This window comes from Oryctolagus cuniculus, chromosome 1 (genome assembly GCF_051225735.1).
Source record: "Oryctolagus cuniculus isolate XC-2025 breed Fujian yellow rabbit chromosome 1, ASM5122573v1, whole genome shotgun sequence".
NCBI classification, from domain to species: domain Eukaryota; kingdom Metazoa; phylum Chordata; class Mammalia; order Lagomorpha; family Leporidae; genus Oryctolagus; species Oryctolagus cuniculus.
Window position 1 is genome coordinate 119841703 of NC_142867.1, and position 19037 is coordinate 119860739.

At 48.3% G+C, this 19037-nt stretch overlaps 1 protein-coding gene across 1 annotated transcript in view; it reads left to right on the forward strand.

The window, feature by feature from the left end:
• DCPS (decapping enzyme, scavenger) overlaps positions 1-19037 on the forward strand; it is a 48334-nt gene that overhangs the window by 15385 nt on the left and 13912 nt on the right. Inside the window, exon 3 of the mRNA XM_002708301.6 lies at positions 18639-18784. Coding sequence (XP_002708347.1) covers positions 18639-18784 — 146 coding nt within the window. The remainder of the gene's footprint in view (positions 1-18638; positions 18785-19037) is intronic.

The window sequence follows — 19037 nt, forward strand, 5'->3', positions numbered from 1 at the left end:
CCTGCTGTTGTAGGCCCTGGTAGGCTGCAGTAAAGGCTCAAGTAATTGTATTCGGGCTGCCCACTCGGAGACCTGTCTGAGTTCCTGGCTCCCAGCCTCAGCCTGTCCCCATTCTAGCCATTATAGGCATTTGGGGAGCAGATGGGAGCTCAGTCTCTCTTTCTATCTCTTAAATTAAAAAATGAAAAACTCTTCTGTCTTTCTTCTACTCTGTGCATTTTTTTCTGCTGCTTCTTTGATAGTTTCCTTCCCTCCGTTTTCTTTGTTTGCTCGTTCTGGAAACCCATTTAGTTGGTAGATTTCTTGGATGGATCCTGTGTCTCTGGTCTCTCACGTCTGCCTTTGTGTTTTGTCTTTCCACAGTCCGGTGGACCCTGGTTATATCATTCTCACAGCATCTTGTTCTTGTTTTATTCGAGGCCAAATCGGGTTGAATCTCTCCGACACACTAATTAGAATTGTTTTTAAAATTATCTGCTGACCCTGAAATGATTTCCTTTCCTCTGGGGGCTGATGCTGGTTGTTTATCTTGGTCGTTCTTTTTCAGGCTGTTCGTTTTCCCTCATTGTCTGGTGATACACGGTAGCACGTTCATCCTGAAAAATGACGCACCACACATGCATGAGTGTCACTCTGTACTCCATTAGAAACAAAAATGTTTCTTGACAGATCATTGCAGCCCCAGCACCAGGCTGGGATTCTAGCGCAGTGTCACACAACAGCCTCTCCCCGGTACCGTGGGGGTGCGGCTGCGGCTTCATGGCTGGAAAGCTTTGCATCAGGTGTGCAGTTTGGCACTCTGGGGGCACCAAATCTCCCTTTTCCCCAAAGTGAAGCCCCTCATGGCCTGAAGAGGCTAAAATATTTATTATCAGGCTCTTTATGGGAAAGTCTGCCAACCTCTACTACAGTCCATTGGTTCTACATTTTTGGAAGCCAGCCTTTTATCTTTACCTGGGTTTAAGAACTTGCCCCTGGGATAAGGGTCTGACAATGGATGGAATCAGCGCTGTTGTTCCCAAGACAGCCCTTTAGTTGATCTCAATTTTCAGGTTCATTTATCTTCCTGTCTTTTAGTTGTTATTCATTTTTTTAAATAAATATTTGTTGAATTTATTATCTTTCAACCACCATGCATAGCTTTTTTTTTTTTTAAAGATTTATTTGAAAGTCAGAGTTACACAGACAGAGGAGAGGCAGAGAGAGAGAGAGAGAGACAGACAGACAGACAGACAGGTCTTCCATCTGATGGTTCACTCCCCAAATGGCTGCAATGGCCAGAGTTGAGTCAGGCTGAAGCCAGGAGCCAAGAACATCTTTCTGGTCTTCCATGTGGATACAGGGGCCCAAACACCTCGGCCTTCTTCTGCTGCTTTCCCAGGCATATTAGTCTGGAGATGGATCAGAAGTGGAGCCGCAGGACTTGAACTGACACCCATATGGAATCTCAATGTCTCAGCCAACGGCTTAACCCACCAGGCCACAACATCAGCCCTAAACTGTTATTTTAAGCTCACCTTTCCTCCTGAGTTCCCCTGGCAAGTATGACAGTCACCTCCTTGTAGACCAGTGACTGCCCCAGGCTGCAGCTTCCTCTAGTGTTCATCCATTTATATTCTGCATTCTGTTTTGTAACTTTGGGAAATGAATTTCTGTCTCTCATTCATTTCTGCCTTCTCTTGTTTTCCTTACTATTTCAGCTTTATTCCCTTTTGTATTTCATTATTGTCATTGCAGTGGGCTTTTATTCTAATATGTGGTTTGTGTTTTTCGATTTTATTTATTTGAGATGCAGTGAGAGAAAAGAGCATGCACATGCTCTAGTCTGCTGGTTCATTCCCCAAATGCCCACAGTGGCCCCAGGCTGGGCTGAAGGTAGGAGCTGGAAACTCAACCTGAGTCTCCCATGGGAGTGGCAGGGACCCAGTTGCCTGAGCCATCACTGCTGCCTCAGAGGGAATGAGGAGCTGGAGCTCGGTGTGGAATCCAGGACTCTGTTGGGGAACACAGGGGTCTTTCCTGGCATCTTTACCACTAGGCTACATGTCCACACCCATCTTCTTATATGTGTGAACTCATTACAGAAAAGACTGGTAAGCTGACGAGGCTCCTTTCCTCATGGATCCCTGTGTGCAGTGGCTGCCCCCTTGGTGGTATATCAGCCTGTTGCTTGCATGGGTTGGAGATAACTCTTTCCAGTGGACTTTCATGTCTCTGACCTTGTGATGTTCCCAGTCTAGGCTCCACACGGTCCTTGGGGTATCTGTGGGGAGCCCCAGGGCACAGTAGTTAGTGTTCACATGGGCCAAGTCATCTTGTCCATCTGCACCAAGCTGAGAACAAAGAACATATAATTGAGGCTCTATAAAGGGCCAAGTTCAAGTTCCCTGACCACCAGAAGATCCACATTGCAAAGAAGCAGGACTTTACCAAGTTTAATGTGAGTGAACTTAAAGACAGGTGGCTGAGAAGAGCCTCATTCTGGATAGCTCTGAGGTAAAATACACCTCCCAGCTGTGGTTCTCTGGCTGGGTAGTAGTGTCTGCAGTGTGAGGACTTCCACTGACTGCCCCTTTCTTTATCACGCTGACCAGTCCTACCTCTTGTCGAAAAAAAAAACCACTGAAATGATGAACACTCAATGACTATTGGAGTTGACTTCAGTGGAAAGGATTGGGAGTTAAACTTGTGAATGAGTTGAGAATCTCTTCATGTGGTGCTTAGACAAATAGACCATTTTCTGGGATCTTAACTCCTCACAAACAAAACAGAGAAACAAATCAGAAGATGAGCCTGGCTTGGTTCTTCTTACGTCATAGCCCAGATGCCTCTCATCTGGTGGAACCTGTGAGTTCTTCAATACATACCCAAACCATGGTAGCCCAGCTCCAGTGACTTAGCCTACCAATAGCTGCAAATCGGTGGAGTACTAATTAAGAACAGTGGAGTGGGTGACAGGAGCTGTGGGCTGAAGTGTTAGGAGGAGGCTCCTACCAACCAGGAGAGGTGTGCGGCTTTCTCGATGGTCTGGCTTTGGTGATGCAGAAAGCGGGAGGAGGAAAGGGTGGTCCAGGTATGGACAAAGCTGTAGAGTGAGGGGCTTTTCTGTGGGCCTTGTTAACACCACTGGGGAATCGTGAATGAGCACCCAAGCAGGCTCACTCCTCCTGTGTCGTCAGCTGAAGTCAGCTTAAAGAAGGCAGATTTCTCTTTTCCTTTTTTCTTTTTAATATATTTTATTTATTTGAAAGGTAGAGTCACAGAGGAGGAGACACAAAAAGATAGAGAGATCTTCCATCTGCTGCATCTGCTGGCTTACTCCCCAGATGGCTGCAATGGCTAGGGCTGGGCCAGGCTGAAGCCAGTAACCTGGAACTCCATTGGGGTTTTCCACAAGGGTAGCAGGGGCCCAAGTACTTGGGCTGTTACCTGCTCCTCATTAGCAGAGAGCTGGATCAGAAGCAGAACAGCCTGGACTTGAACCCATCCTCTGATATAGAGATGCCAGCATTGCAAGTGACAGTTTAACCTGTGCCACAACACCAGCCCCAAGAAGGTGGATTTTTCTTCTGCTTTCTCCCTCTGGGTGCTTCAGAACTTCTGACATCAGTGATTTTTCTTCTGCTTTCTCCCTCTGGGGCTTGAAAGGATAGTGGGGAAACAGTAAGCAGAACAATATCAAGGTCCCTGCCACCTGAGTCAGTTTTTTTTTTCTTCTTAGAGTAACTAATATTTTTATGTTGATCTTCATCTACTTGAAAGGCAGAACAACAGAGAGAGTGAAAGAGAAAGAGAGAGAATCTTTCATCTCCCCAAATGCCTGTAATAGCCAGGGCTTGACCAGGCTGCAGCTAGGTGCCCAGAACTCCATCTGGGTCTTCCATGTGGATGGCAGGGGTCCCAGCACTTGAGTAATCATCCACTGCCTCCCAGGATATATTAGCAGGAAGCTGGGTCAAAAGTGGAATAGCTGCAGGGTTTGTGTGTGGTGTAGCCAGTGTTGGTTTGGGTCCCGGCTGCTCCATAAGCTCCCTGCTAATGGCCTGGGAAAAGCAGCAGAAGATGGCCCAAATCCTTGGGCTCCTACCACCCATTTGAGAGACCTGGAAGAAGCTCTTGGCTCCTGGCTTTGGGCTGGGCCAGCCCTGGCCATCATGATCATCTGGGGAGTGAACCAGCCGATTGAAGATCTCTCTCTCTCTCTCTCTCTCTCTCTCTCTCTGTGTGTGTGTGTGTGTGTGTGTGTCCTTCTCTGTGTAACTCTAAATTCAAATAAGCTGAGCTGTGTGCTCGGGTCACAGTACTCTGAGTGCTGCCCCCCTCTCTTCACCAGCCAGCCAAGAACAGAGGCCCTCTGTTTGGTTCTCCATTTTTACCCATGACTTCCCTGAAGTTGGGAGGAGCTGTTGTGTTCAGAGCCTGTTTAGAAATGAATACTTCTGGATACAGAGATGTAGCCACCACCACAAGACTAGTGTTTTTCCTTCTCTGTTTCAGATGGGGCAAGGTTCCAAAACTCTGTGGCAGTGTTAAGGCTCCAGTCAGCAGAAAAGTCCGCTTACTCAGGGCAGTGGGAACAGGCAGGTTGCCCACAGGATGGCAGGTCCACTTCATCGCTTGGCAGTGGCTGCGTGGCAGCCTGTGGCAGCCTGATCTGTCATCCCCCCTGAGCCGCACTTTTTTCCAAGTGTTCACCGAGAATTCCCCTAGTCCTGGGCTCCTGAAAGCAGGGGATTTGTCCTTGCCTTGCGCCTTTCTTTTTTTCTTTTTTTTTTTTACAGGCAGAGTGGACAGTGAGAGAGAGAAACAGAGAGAAAGGTCTTCCTTTTGCCGTTGGTTCACCCTCCAATGGCCGCCGCAGCTGGCGCACTGTGGCTGGCGTACCGCGCTGCCGATGGCAGGAGCCAGGTACTTATCCTGGTCTCCCATGGGGTGCAGGGCCCAAGCACTTGGGCCATCCTCCACTGCACTCCCGGGCCACAGCAGAGAGCTGGACTGGAAGAGGAGCAACCAGGACAGAATCCAGTGCCCCAACCAGGACTAGAATCTGGGGTGCCGGTGCCGCAGGCGGAGGATTAGCCTAGTGAGCTGCGGCACCGGCCATTGCCTTGCGCCTTTCCTCCACCCTCTCCTCACCCCCCATAAAGCAATATCTAGTGATGTAGCATTGGGACAGGAATGATAATTCTTTCAGAGTGAGTTAGGAAATGCCTTTAGGGGCTGGTACTGCGGCATAGCAGGTTAAGCCACCGACTGCAGCACCAGCACCCCATATGGGCGCCGGTTCAAGTCCCAGCTTCTCTGCTTCCAGTCCAGTTCCCTGCTAATGCACCCCTGCACCCATGTTGAGACCCAGAAGAAGCTCCTGGCTCCTGGCTTCCACCTGGCCCAGCTCCAGCTGTGGTAGCCATTTAGAGAGTGAACCAGGGGATGGAGAATCTCTGTTTCTCCCTCTTTCTAATTCTGACATTCAAATAAATAAAATAAATCTTAAAAAAAAAAAAAAAAAGGAAATGCCTTTAGGCACGAAGTTAAAAGAGGGGCTTTATTTTAGAACGCTCTAACAGTCCTTTTTTGTAGAGTTGTCTGCTCAACCCCAGAGTAGTTTCTTCCTGCGTGTGTGGAAGTAGGGGTCTCAGCTTTGAGGTCAGGACTGCCCTCCGGCAGTACCGCTCTCCTTACAAGTCAGCCCCATCCTTCAGTTGGAGTGGGGCTTTGCAGGGTGCCCTCAGCCACACAGCCACCCTCCAGCAGCAGCTGCCCATCCAAAGAAGCCTTCATGGGACCCAAAGGCCTCCCGTGGCCCTGTGGCTGCGTTCAGAGTTACCTAAGGGATCTGCAGACCTGGAGTTTTGTCATCAAGTCCTGACAGCACCCCCTCTCGTGTCCCTCCCAGACTCCAGAGGACCAAGGAGAGGGAGAGAAGGACTTGCACAAAGAGTCTGTAAGCTCCAGGGGCTTGCTAAAGTCAGCGTCTGCCCAGAGAAGCTTCTCTGTTCCCGCAGAGACAGGTAATTAGCAATTAGATGTTTGCTATGGAGTGGTCGGGGCTTCCAGCAGCGTCCTGCCAGCATGCATCAGCTTTGTTCACCCTTGGTGTGGTGGTCTCCCCAGGCCTCTATACCCTGTAGTGTGGGATTGGGAACACCCCACCCTGGCCTTCTATTTGAGGATGACTTCTAATCTGAGCCACCAGCCTCCCCCGTCCTCCCCCATGCCCCCCACCCCAATGCCTGGTCTCTCTTACCATGAGACCAGAGGCCAGGCAAGGAGAGTGTTGCCTAGCCCAAGCGGATCCCAGAGGAGGCAAGAAAGTGCAGATCTGGAAGAGCCTGCCGCCAACCTCTCCCCATGGGCCTTCTCTGGGTGTCCTTGGGTGATGAGCAGCACCTGCCAAGCCCAAGTTGTCCAGCTGGTCCCCTGCTGCCGCTACCTAGCCCTTGTGTGGGGCTGTGGGAGCGGGTGTCCCACTGGCATCCTGCCTCACTGTTGCTTCTCCCTGCTGTCCTGGGCCTGCACATCTGGGTCAAATAAGTGGAAACTGGCTCATCCTAGTGAAAGAGCAAAAGCCACAGCCCGAGCCATGGAAATGACCTCATCGTGTAGCAGGCATCAGCCTGGCTGGGAAGCCGTCCTGTTTGAACATGTGTATGGGAAGGAGAGCAGACTGTCTGTGGTTTGCATTTTCATGTTTCAGGCACAGCAGCGTTTTCCTGGGGATTTGGCTAAGCTAGCTTGGCAGGGAGCAGGGAGGCAGCTGCTCTTAACTTCCCTCTGGACAGCCCTCCCTCCCACCTCTGAGAACAGTTGGGCTTTGGTGTCCAGGTGGGGAATGAGGGGTGGCTGTGTTTATTGGAGAAGGCCTTGCAGGAGCTCCTCAAGGTCTAGTCAGAGGCATAGCTGCCTGCTGATCTGAACTGCAAAGACAAGGAACATGTGTTTACAGAGCCACTGTTCATCTGGGATGCATCAGTGTGACCATTCCCACTGCTAGGACATTCCTGTGGAGAAAGAACTGCAGCCCTGAGTCCCACATGGGCTCCATACCACCACCAGGTCCCTCTTCTGAGACCCTGTATCCCCATCTCATGCCTACCTCCCCATGATCTTACACCATCATATTTGGGAGTTTTGCCACAAATGTGGTTTAAAATAGCCATTGTCCCTGTTGTGACCATTCAGTGGGGAGTAGGGTCCCCTTCCCCATTTTTCTGCAGTATCTGGCTGCAGTGTACCCTATTAAGGACCTCCTCAAACAGCCTTCCAGAATGGAAGGGAGTGGGGCTCTGCTTCCCTTCCCTCCTCAGGAAGTGTCTCTGAGCAGGAGCAGGGGAGGGCCATGTAGTTACTATCTCTGCACACTCTGACCTACCCCTACCCCCAGCCTGCAGCCCCAATCACTCTGGCACTTCATGACGCCTTTTGGTTTTGCTGATGGCTGTTGATGTGTCTCTCTCATCTCATAGGGCTGCTGTTGGGAAACGTGGCTGCAGCGTGGGGTGAGAAAGGCCCTGTGGGAAAGGGAAAGGCAGAGTGAACAAAGGACCTGACTGCCTGGGTTCCTGGTCTTCTGCAAATTACTTAACCCCTCAGTTGGGGCTCAGTCATAAAGGGTGGCTTAGTTTTAATTTTTAAAAATTTATTAGTGAGACAGAACTTCCGTCTACTGAGTCACTCCCCCATATGCCTGCAATCACCAGGTCTGGACTGCAGCTGGGGCTGAAGCCAGAAATGCAATCCAGATCTCCTACCAGTGTGTCAGGGACCCAATTATTTGAGTCATCACTGCTATTTCCCAGGGTCTGCATTAGCAGGAAGCTGGAGTCAAGAGCTGGAGCTGGGAATCAAATCCAGATGCTCTAATGTGGGATGTGAGAGTCTTAACCGCTAGGTTAAATATGGTTTTTTTAAGGCTTATTTATTTATGTATTTGAAAGGCAGAGGGGCAGATGCTGTGGCGCAGTAGGTTAGTCCTCCTCCTGCGGTGCCCACATCTCATATGGGCAGTGGTTCTATAGTCCCAGTTGCTCCCCTTCTGATCCAGCTCTCTGCCATGGCCTGGGAAAGCAGTGGAAGATGGCCCAAGAGCTTGGGCCCCTGCACCCACATGGGAAACCCGGAAGAAGCTCCTGGCTCCTGGCTTTGGATCGGCGCAGCTCCAGCCATTGTGGCCATTTGAGGAGTGAACCAGTGGATGGATGACCTTTCTCTCTGTCTCTCTGTCTCTTACTTTCTGTAACTCTACCTCTCAAATAAATAAAATCTTTTTTTTTTTTTTTTTTTTTTTTTTTTTTAAGGTAGGATGACAAGAGAAGGAGGGAGAGACAGAGAGATCATTTTCACTGTTCAAATGGCTGTACAGCCGGGTCTTCCCAGTCTGAAGCCAGGAGCCAGGAATGCCATCTAGGTCTTCCATGTGGATGCAGGGGCCCAAGCACTGGGCCGTCTTCTGCTTCCCAGACACATTAGCAGGGAGCTGGATTGAAAGCGGAGCATGCAGGACTCCTAACAGGTACTCCAGTGTGGGACGCCGGTATCATAAGCAGCAGCTTAACCTACTGCACCGCAGTGCCTGCTCCTGTTTTTTTGTTTGTTTGTTTTTGTTTTTGTTTTTGTTTTTTGTTTTTTGGACAGGCAGAGTGGACAGTGAGAGAGAGAGACAGAGAGAAAGGTCTTCCTTTGCCGTTGGTTCACCCTCCAATGGCCGCCGCGGCCAGCGTGCTGCAGCCGGCGCACCGCACTGATCTGACTGCTCCTGTTTTTTAATATATTCATTACACAAGTGTCCCATTTGTTCCAGGAAACAAACACGCAGACTTTTTCCTGTGTGTATTTATGTGTATACAGCTGCATACACACACTTCTAAGTGAAATGGCATATACCTGTATCCACAGTTACCCGTCAGCCTTGTAGTGCTCTGCTCTTAAATGTGAGTGAGTAAGGGCTGGCACTGTAGCATTGCAGGTAAAGCTGCCTGCCACTTGCTGTGCCAGCATCCCATATAGGCACCAGTTTGAGTCCCAGCTGCTCCACTTCCGATCCAGCTCCCTGCTAGTGCACTTGGGAAAGCAGCAGCAGATGTGCCAAGTGCTTGGGCCCCTGCACCCACATGGGAGAGCCAGAAGAAGCTCCTGGCTCCTGGCTTTGGACTGGCTATTGCTGCTATTTGGGGATTGAACCAATGGATGGAAGATCTCTTTCTGACTCTCCCTCCTTCCTCACTCTTTCTAATTCTGCCTTTCAGATTAAAACAAAGCAAAACAAAAGAACTTTGAGTGGTTGGACACAGGCTACCCTGTTTCCAAGTAAAGCTCAGTTGAACAATAAAATAAAAGGAAATGAAGGAAACTTGGAAGAAACAGAAACTGTGGGGAGAATACAACTTCAAAAGCTACCATTAACCTTAGAGAAATGCTACAATGAGTGCATAAGGACAAGATAATATGAATAAGGGATTCTTTTAAAAGGCCTTAGAAATTAGAAATAGAGCAGGAATGAAAAGTTTTAGAAATAGAAGAGTAGAAGATGAGTTTAAGAATTTCTTTAAAGGTGGATCAAAAAAACAAAGAGATGGAAACAGAAGGATAACTGGCTGATGAATCAAAATATTCAGATAGGTATTCCAGAAAGAAAAAGCATAGAAAATGAGGAAAGTCATCAAAGAAATAATTCAAGGGGAAGCGAGTGTTTAGCCTAGTGGTGAAGACGCCAGTTAGGTTGCCCACACCCCACACTGGAGTACTTGGGTTCAATTCCTGGCTCTGGGTACTGCCAGCTTCCTGCCAATTCAGACCCTTAGAGGCAGCAATGATGGCTCAGATGATCAGGTTCCTGCCACCCCCATGGGAGAGAGGGGTGTATTCCATGCTACTGGTAGATGGTCATACTCACTGTCTCTCTGACTCAAACACATGTAACGTCCTATTTTTATTTTATTTTTAAAAATATTTATTTATTTTGAATATCATAGTTACAGAGAGAGGGAAAGAGAGAGAGAGAGAGAGAAAGAGTTTCCATCCACTGGTTCACTTCTGAGATGGCCGCAACGGCCAGCACTGGGCCAGGCCAGAGCCATGGACAGGAACTTCATCTGGGTCTCCCACGTGGGTGCAAGAGCCCAAACACTTTGGCCATTTTCCAATGCTTTTCCCAGCCATTAGCAAGGAGCTGGATCAGAGGTGGAGCAGCTGGGACACTAACTAGTGCCCATATGGGATGCTGGCATCACAATGCCAGCCCCTGATAAAATTTTTAAAGAAGAAATCATTCAAAATAGTTTCCTGGGATTGAAGGTAGAACATGGTTTTTGAGACTGAAAGAGCCTCCAGCAGTTACCTAGTGCAACAAATGATAATAAACCAACTCAGACTCATCAGTATGATCAGGGCATGGGGACAGAAAGCAAAGGGTCACATATACAGGACTGGGAGTTAGAATCATGTTTGCCCGCTCTGCAGTAGCATTCAGATGTCCAGGGTCATTGTTTTCCAACCTAGAGTTCGTCAGCCAGTGTCTTAAATGTGAGTGTAGAATAAAGATGCTTTCAGGCGCTGGTATGTGGCACAGCAGGTTAAAGTCCCGGCCTGCAGTGCAGCATCCCATATGGGCGCTGATTCGATTCCTGGCTGTTCCACTAACAATCCAGCTCTCTACTATGACCTGGGAAAGCAGTAGAAGATGGCCCAGATCCTTGAGTCCCTGCACCCATGTAGGAGACCCGGAAGAAGCTCCTGGATCCTGGCTTTGGATCAGCTCAGTTCTGGCCATTGCAGTCATTTGGGGGGTGAATCAGCAGATGGAAAACCTCTCTCTCTCTCTCTCTCTCTCTCTCTCTCTCTCTGGCTCTACCTCTCTCTCTAACTCTGTCTTTCAAATAAATAAAACAAATATTTTTTAAAAAAGATGCTTTCAGATATTCCAAGTCTCACAGTTTATTTCCTTGCAACTTGGGTTTGTGCTTTACAGCAGTGGTTCTTGCTCTGAGGTCCCTGGAGCAAGCAGCAACAGCATTGCCTGACACTGTTGGAAATGCAGATTTCCTGACACTACTGCAGGCCCCCTGAGTCAGCTCATTCTGGTGCACACTGGGGTTCGTTGCTGATAGTGTTTATTTATATTTAACATGTTGATTTAAATATCTTACCTTTACATACAGCAAATAGAAGTATAAATTAAGATACACAATTTATAAATTCCATTAATTCTGTTCAGTTACTCAGAAGAGACTTTTTAATCCTATCTGAGTAGCTCTATTTTCAAAGTACAGTTTGTCTTTTGCCTTGAATGATAGAGACTCAGCTTTAAAAGTGCTGTTTTTATTTCCACTTTAATGTTAAATTCAAGCTGATATATTTATTTTTCAAAGCAGGTGTATACTTCAGTGATAAAGTACACACATGACACAGATACACATACTCCTTGACTTCCAGCGGGGTTATGTCCTGGTGAACTCCTCATAAGCTGAAAATATGCCAAGTCACAAATGGATTTACTCTGCCTAACCTGCTGGACATTCCACCTTAGCAACACAGTATGCTGAGGGTCCCAGTTGTTTGCTGTCAGGATCGCAGGGCTAGCTGCCCAGCGTAGAGAGAGAGGGTCAGTCTGCTTGTCACTAGCCCAGGGAAAGCAAAACTCAAATTTGAAAGCTGGTTTTCACTGACTGTGTGTGTATCACTTTCATACATCATAAGGTAGAAAGAAATCCCAACCCAAACCACTGGATATCATTGTTGGTCTATACTTCTTTTACTGAGTAAGATTTTCAAGTAATGCTAAAAGTATTAAAATTTCATTCCTACAGTCATTTGTTGCATTCTCATAGTAGATTTCGGAGGCAAAATTATTTCACTTTTATGTGCTGGTGAAACTTTGAATGCCCATCTACTGATCCACTTGTGTACTTAGTAAATTATTTCATGAAGTTGGAATATTTGTGTGATTTCCAAATGAAAATTCTGAGAGTTAAGTTTCAATAATAATGCCAAACTATGAAGTTTTAAAATTACTTCTTTAGCAAAATAAGGACATAATTATGAAAGAGGAAGATGATGGATCTGGGAAACAAGGTGCCCAGTTCAAGAGAAAGGGGAAGGAAACCCCAGGATGATACTGCATGGAACTGGGTGGGGCTGGGTGAGAGGCTCTGGTAAGATGTGTTGCTCCTGTGCCTGCTGAGTTTTAAAACATCAAGAGATTTCTGTAAACAGAGAAGTAGATTTGGGATGAATCAGTGACAAGTTTATAGAAAATTAAGTAAATACTAGTTTTATATCCCACAAATTGTACTACAAAGGAAAAATGCTCTTAGTGTACTCTTGAGCAGTTTTTACATTTATAGCATTTACATCATTATAATAGTGTCACTGTTAAATACTGGTTTTTCCAAATGTAATGTGACTATAGAGGGGTTGGAAGTATCTATGCACCCGTGGGGGGGGGGTGCACCTATGCAAGGTCGGCAGAATGCAGGTGAAAAGAGAAAAAATCCCTGTTCTCCATAATGGGCGGTCAGTAAGTCCACCAGCAATAAAACTGAAAGGTCATGGAGGAACAAGATAAAAAGACCCAATTAGGGACGATCGCAGAACAGAAACAGTGAAATGGCTGGAAGAATTGAAAGCAGTGCCTTTGAGAAGCTGGAAGTCAGGATCAGGGAGGAGCAGAAAAGCTTTAACACACAAGGTCATTTGACTCTTTAACCTGTGTGCAAATAAATACACCTTGATGTATAAATATAATCAAATTTAAAAAGTGTGATAGAGGTGAGCATTTGACATGGATGTGTTGTGTGTGTTTTTTGTTGTTGTTGTTGTTTTTTTTTTTTTTTTTTTTTTTTTTTTTGACAGGCAGAGTGGATAGTGAGAGAGACAGAGAGAAAGGTCTTCCTTTGCCGTTGGTTCACCCTCCAATGGCCGCCACGGCCGGCGCGCTGCAGCCGGCGCACTGCGCTGATCCGAAGGCAGGAACTAGGTGCTTCTCCTGTTCTCCCATGGGGTGCAGGGCCCAAGCACTTGGGCCATCCTCCACTGCACTCCCTGGCCACAGCAGAGAGCTGGCCTGGAAGAGGGGCAACCGGGACAGAATCCGGCGCCCCAACTGGGACTAGAACCCGGTGTGCCGGCGCCGCTAGGTGGAGTATTAGCCTATTGAGCCACGGTGCCGGCCTACATGGATGATTAAGATGCTGCTTGGGATGCCTGCATCCCATATAGGAGTGCCTGGGTTTCAGTCTGCCTCTGCTTCTGATTCCAGCTTCCAGCTAATATGTACCTGGGAGGCAGCAGGTGATGGCTCAAATACTAGGGTCCCTCATATCCACCTAGGAGATGGAGTTTCTAGTTCCTGGCTGTTGGCATTTGGGAAGTGAACCAATTGATGAAAGATTCATTCATTCTCTTGCTCTCTGCCTTTCAAATAAAATGAAATTAAAATAAATAAAAATTTTGAAAGCATGGTAGGTAGGAGGAGCTTTGTAAGGGTGTCAGGGAGGTTCCCTTAACAGGTTGCTAAGGGGTGAGTTTTGAGGGGTTTGGGGTTCTCATCAGCTGTTTGGGTAAGAATGCCAGCAGGAGGTCAGGGTTGGAGAATTTTCCTTTGCTTCTCCAACCACAGAGAAAAGCTTCTGGGGAGAGGAGTTGCAGGCGTTGCTTGTCCTTGGCAGAGAAAGAACCTGAGCAGGTTGTCAGCCTCATCTGCTGGTCTGTGGAGGCACACTGGCTGCCCCTGTGCTGGTGCCAAGGGAGCAGGATGTTGCTTCACCACACAGTACCATGGGTCCTTGGCCTCCTTGTGTGTAAGATGGGATTGTGATAAAACCCCAACTTGGTCCTGAGGCATAAATAACTTAATATATATTTTGGGTCTAGAACAGTGCCTCGTGCATCCATTAGCAATTCAAGCTGAGGTTCCACGAGGTATCAACTTGGTTTTGTAACTTTTTCTTAAAAAAATAAATAAATAAATAAAAAGGAAGAAAAAAGTCAACCTTACAGGAAAGTTGTGAGAGTAGTACAAAGCACTCCCTCACACCAGTCCTGTTTGACCTATTGTTAACATTTGGCCACATTTGTTTTTTCTCTCTCCACATACACATAGAAGAATAATCGTTCTGGCTGGGGTTAGGGAAAAGAAGGATACAGTGATTAATTTCAGACTTCAGGAGAGCACATTTACACAAAACTGTTAGGCAACATAGCATCCATTATTAAACAGTGCCGATTGTTTCAGTACTGTGTAAAGCAGGACTCCTCCCGGATCCAGGATCTACTCCAATCCCATTAGTCACGTTTCCTTAGTCCCCTTTGATCTGAGTAATTCCTCAGCCTTTCTTTGTCTTTCCTAATCTTGACCCTTTAAAAGAATTGTTTATTTATTTGAGGGACAGATCAAGAAAGAGAGATCACCATCTCACTCCCCAAACACTGGCAGTGTCTGCAGCTGGTCCAGGCCAGAACCAGGAACCTGGAACTCAGTCCAAGTCTCCCACTTAGATGGCAGCTACCCAAGTCCTTTGAGCCATCCCATGCTGCCTTCCAGGATGCTCATTAGCAGGAAGGTGGAATCCGGAACAGAGCTGGGACTTGAACCCAGGCACTCCCATATTCTATGTGGTGTCCCAGCCCCCGTCTTAGCCACCGTGCCAAAATCCTGCTCCTTTGACACTTTTGAAAAGTTACAAAGCCACTTGTTTTATAGAGTACTCCTGGATTTTGGTTTGGTGTTATTTTCTTATGATTGGGTTCAGGTTATACACTTTTAACCAGAATATCACATCCTATCAGGAGACAGTTCATGTCGGTTTGTCCTGTTCCGAGTGTTGTCACCACCTCTCACTTGGAGGTACGACTTGTTTGCCCTTTGTAGTTAATAAGCAATCTGGGGAGAGGGAGTGTTGGGACTGTGTATGTGTCCCATCCCTGAGCATATTTTAAAGTGATGGTTTGAGTTGGTCAGTCAGGGACTCTTGACCAAGCTCCTTCTAAAGATCAGCCACAGCTCAGCGTCTTGATGGGCATTAAGGAAAACACCAGGGTTTATTTGGGAGCGGCCAATGGTAAATTCAGTGTTGGGAAATTATTGATTTTTATCAAGGGGTTTTATTCCGCTTGGGACAAAAATGTTCTAGGTTTAAAGTCTGAAAAGATCCATTGATTCATGTGTTCAGTGAATGTTTGCCGAGTACTTACTCTATGCCACGTGCTATTCCAGGTGTTGGGATAAATGATTAAAAAACCGAATGCCTGTCTCCCTGGAGGTGACTCTAATGGGGAGGGGTGGTTAGGCACTAAACCTGTACTCCACTCTCAGGTAAGGGAAGAAAAAGCAGGGAGGAGATCAAGTGCATGAGGTTAGGATGCTGTTTTAGCCAGGGCTGCTGACCTTAGAGAACTGGGGGAGGCAAGCAAGGGGCGTGTTTTCCCCAGTGGGACAGACTGCTAGGCGGTGGGAGCCACTCCAACAGGGCCCAGAGTGGGCAGGTCCCGGGTGTGAGGTAGTGAAACCATGCGGAGTCAGCACAGCTGCAGTAAGGCATCAAGGGGAAGTGGGGGCACTGAACGCAGTTGGAGAGAAGGCAGGGCAAGGTGACCGAGGGTCTTGCAGACCACAGCAGGAAACTGGCGGAGCATTCAATGGTTTGAAAGGGCAGCCTCTGGCCCTGACACCACTGTGCCAGGGCTTCCCTGGAGGTCTGAGAGAAACTGAGCCCTGAGGAGGGGTGGGCTCTGAGGAGGGCCCTCGGAGTGTGCCGTGCGGTACCTAGGAGCAGGCAGGGGTGTCTTAGGGAAGGAGGAAGGATGGCAGGAAGTGAGCAATTGGCGCATCAGACTTCTGGATTTTCTGCTGGCTGCCAAGGGTACAAGGAGCGGGGGCTGGCTTGGAGAGGTGCCTGTTTCCCCGACACCCTGGGTGGCTGGGGCAGGTCTTTGGACAAGCCCAGGCAGACACATGAGAGCTTGCACACTGGTCCCATGGCTTTCTGATCTGGAATAGCCAGGAGCCCCCAGCAGTGCCCCAGGGTTGTGTGTCCGCTGCCAACAGTTAGACTATTCTCTGATGTGATTCTGCAGTTGTTCCCAGCCATCTCCCCACTCCGGGGGAGTCCACTGCCTCAGCTTCCTCTGCAGCCCAAGCCAGGCAACTAAAGCAACAGTGAGAGTAATAGCTTTTGCTGAGTTGCTCTGCTTTTTGTGCGGCACTTCTCTGAACGCTTTCCATCTCCAACCAACTGACAGCAGGATAGGTGCTGTTATTATTTCTCCCAGGTGCATAGGTGAAGAGAACAGTAGCAGAGTCAGTCACTTGCCCAGATTTACACAGCTTCTAAGTGTGTGGTAGAGATCAGACCCAGACTGATTGGCTCCAAGCTACCTTTTCTCATCTCCAAGCTCCTCTGCAGGTAGCATGGGATTTTCCCCACGTCCACTGCAGGAGCCTCACTCTATCTATTTCAGGCAGTCTACTCCTTCTTGGGGTCTTGCTGTGCTAGGCCTCTACCTGGCCTGTTAGGAAGCAATGAAGAGTAAGAAGCTGCTGCCTGCAGGGTTGTGAGCTGGCCATTGTGTCTTTTGTGGGGATGGAGGCAGGGATTCCTAGAGCTTGGTGCGATGTTTATTTAACACCTCTGCTGATTCAGATAACATGTTTTGTTTAATGTTAACTCGCTGAGGCAGACTGTATGACTACCCTTTAACCAGTGAGGAAACTCAGACCCTGAGAGGCAGTCACAGGGCAGTGAGGGAGGTCATGGCCAGCATGGGTCCACAGCCTGTGTTTTCCCACCATGCTGCCTTGCCCCTGGAGCATGTTGGGCTGGGACGCCGGCCGCTCACCAGGAGTCCTGTGCTTGCTGTGTCACCTTGGTGCATCCCCACCAGGCCGCGGAGGTGAAGGAGTGTCCACTGTAGGGTAAGAAAGCCTGGCCTCTGGTCTTGCCTCTGCCGTACCCCACAGCATAGGGCCGGATAAGTCTTTCAATCTTTGTCATCAACCCTTTCCACTTAGCTAGAAAGTGGGATTAAATCATCTACATCCTCAGACTAAATCTGAAAGTGTAGGTGGGGGGGTTCTTTGCCAGATCTTGGGCTGTGTAGGTGAATATGAGAATTTCCTGGACTGTGAAACAGCTTCCAGGCTTCTACCTTTGTGGATTTCCTTGGAAGAGCAGATCTGAGTCCCGGGGAGGCTGCCCAGGGGGAGTGGGTCTTTGGAGAAACATCCCCACTGACTTTGAAGCACCATTTTCCTTTCCTGCCATAAGATCCGTGTTGAAGCCCTGTATAAATGTTAGAGTAATGTACCAGATGTTATTTAAAATAGGGGAAAGACTTAACCCAAACCAGGTGTTGTTGGACCAGGACACTAGCACAGAATCTGTTTAGGAAAACCATAAAGATTCCTTCTAATTAAAACTGTGATTCCTGGGGCCAGCGCTGTGGTGTAGCAGGTAAAAACTGTCACCTGCAGTGCCGGCATCCCATATGGGTGCTGGTTCAAGTCTTGGCTGCTCCACTTCTGATCCAGCTCTCTACTATGGCCTGGGAAGGCAATGGATGATGGCCCTTGTGTTTGGGTCCCTGTACCCGTGTGGGAGACCTGGAAGAAGCTCCTGGCTCCTGGCTCCTGGCTTCGGATCAGCCCAGCTCTTGCCATTGTAGCCATTTGAGGAGTGAACCAGCAGATGAAAGATCTCTCTCTATATATATCTCTTCCTTCTCTCTGCCTATACCTTTCTGTAAATTTGTCTTTCAAATAAATAAATCTTAAACAAACAAACAAACAAAAATAGTGATTCCCAGCCAGGGACAGTTTTGTCGCACAGTGGACATTTGGCAATGTCTGGAAGTATGTTTGATTGTCAGAGCTCTGGGGAAGGTGTTGCTGTTCAGCATCCTGCATGCAGGGCAGCCTCTGTAGCACAGAGTGACCCAGGCCACGGTGGCAGTGGTGCAGAGGTTGAGAAACCTTGGATGAAACTCTCCAGCACTTAGGTAGTGTTTACTGTGTGCCAGACATTGTTCCCAGTGCTTCACAGGTAATTACCTCACTTAATCCTCTGACATAAGAGTTGTGACTATGCTCGTTTAGCAATGAGGAAGTCGGGGCATAGAGAGGTTAAATAACTGGACCGAGCTCTCAGTCAGGGCCATGGTCCCAACTTGAGGAGAGGAGGGAGCGGAGCCAGGTCTTGAACTCAAAACACTGTGGCCCCAGAATCCATGGCTTGAACCCCTATGCTGTGCTGCCCCTCCTTGCAGGAGGACTCCTGTGTTTCAAACCACATTTTCACCTTTGAGTTCAGAAAGCCACATTCCTAGATGTGTGGGACATGAGAAGAGTTAAGGACCTTCCTTCCTGTGTCTGGAAGATGGAAGAAGGAGGAAGGGCGAGGGTTAGAGTGATAAGGGGCCTGTGACCCTTCCTTGAAAGCCTTGCATTCCAGGTCATGTGTGTGGCTCAGCTCACGAGTTTCATGGCATGAGATCCTCATGGGAGTGGATTCTCAGTGCTGAGATCTTTTGGCCATTGACTCCCCTTGTCAAGGATCAAAGCCTGGGTGAGAGTTGAAAGGGAGTGTAACAGACTGCATGGCATATGGGGTCTGCTTTCCCAGTCATGGGCTGTGTTGTCATTGCAGACATAAAGACGACCGTGGTCTACCCTGCCACAGAGAAACACCTGCAGAAGTACCTGCGCCAGGACTTGCACCTGGTCCGGGAGACAGGCGATGACTACAAGAATGTTACCTTACCCTACCTGGAGTCCCAGAGCCTCAGCATCCAGGTGACTAGCTGTCATGTCTCACATGCAAAGTGCTGTTCCCATGGCCGGTTTCTTTTCCTGCAAGCATCTGCTGGGGTCTTATCAGGCCAGGCACTGTGCCAGGCAGCGGGGCACAGTGGAGCTGCCTCTGTTCAGAATCAGTACAGGGATCTAAAGAGTTCTACAACAGGTGAGAGTATGAGTGCATGAGAAAAAGGCACAGAGTCACAGCCATGGACAGTCCTAGGCTGGGCTGGGTGCCATTTACTATGGA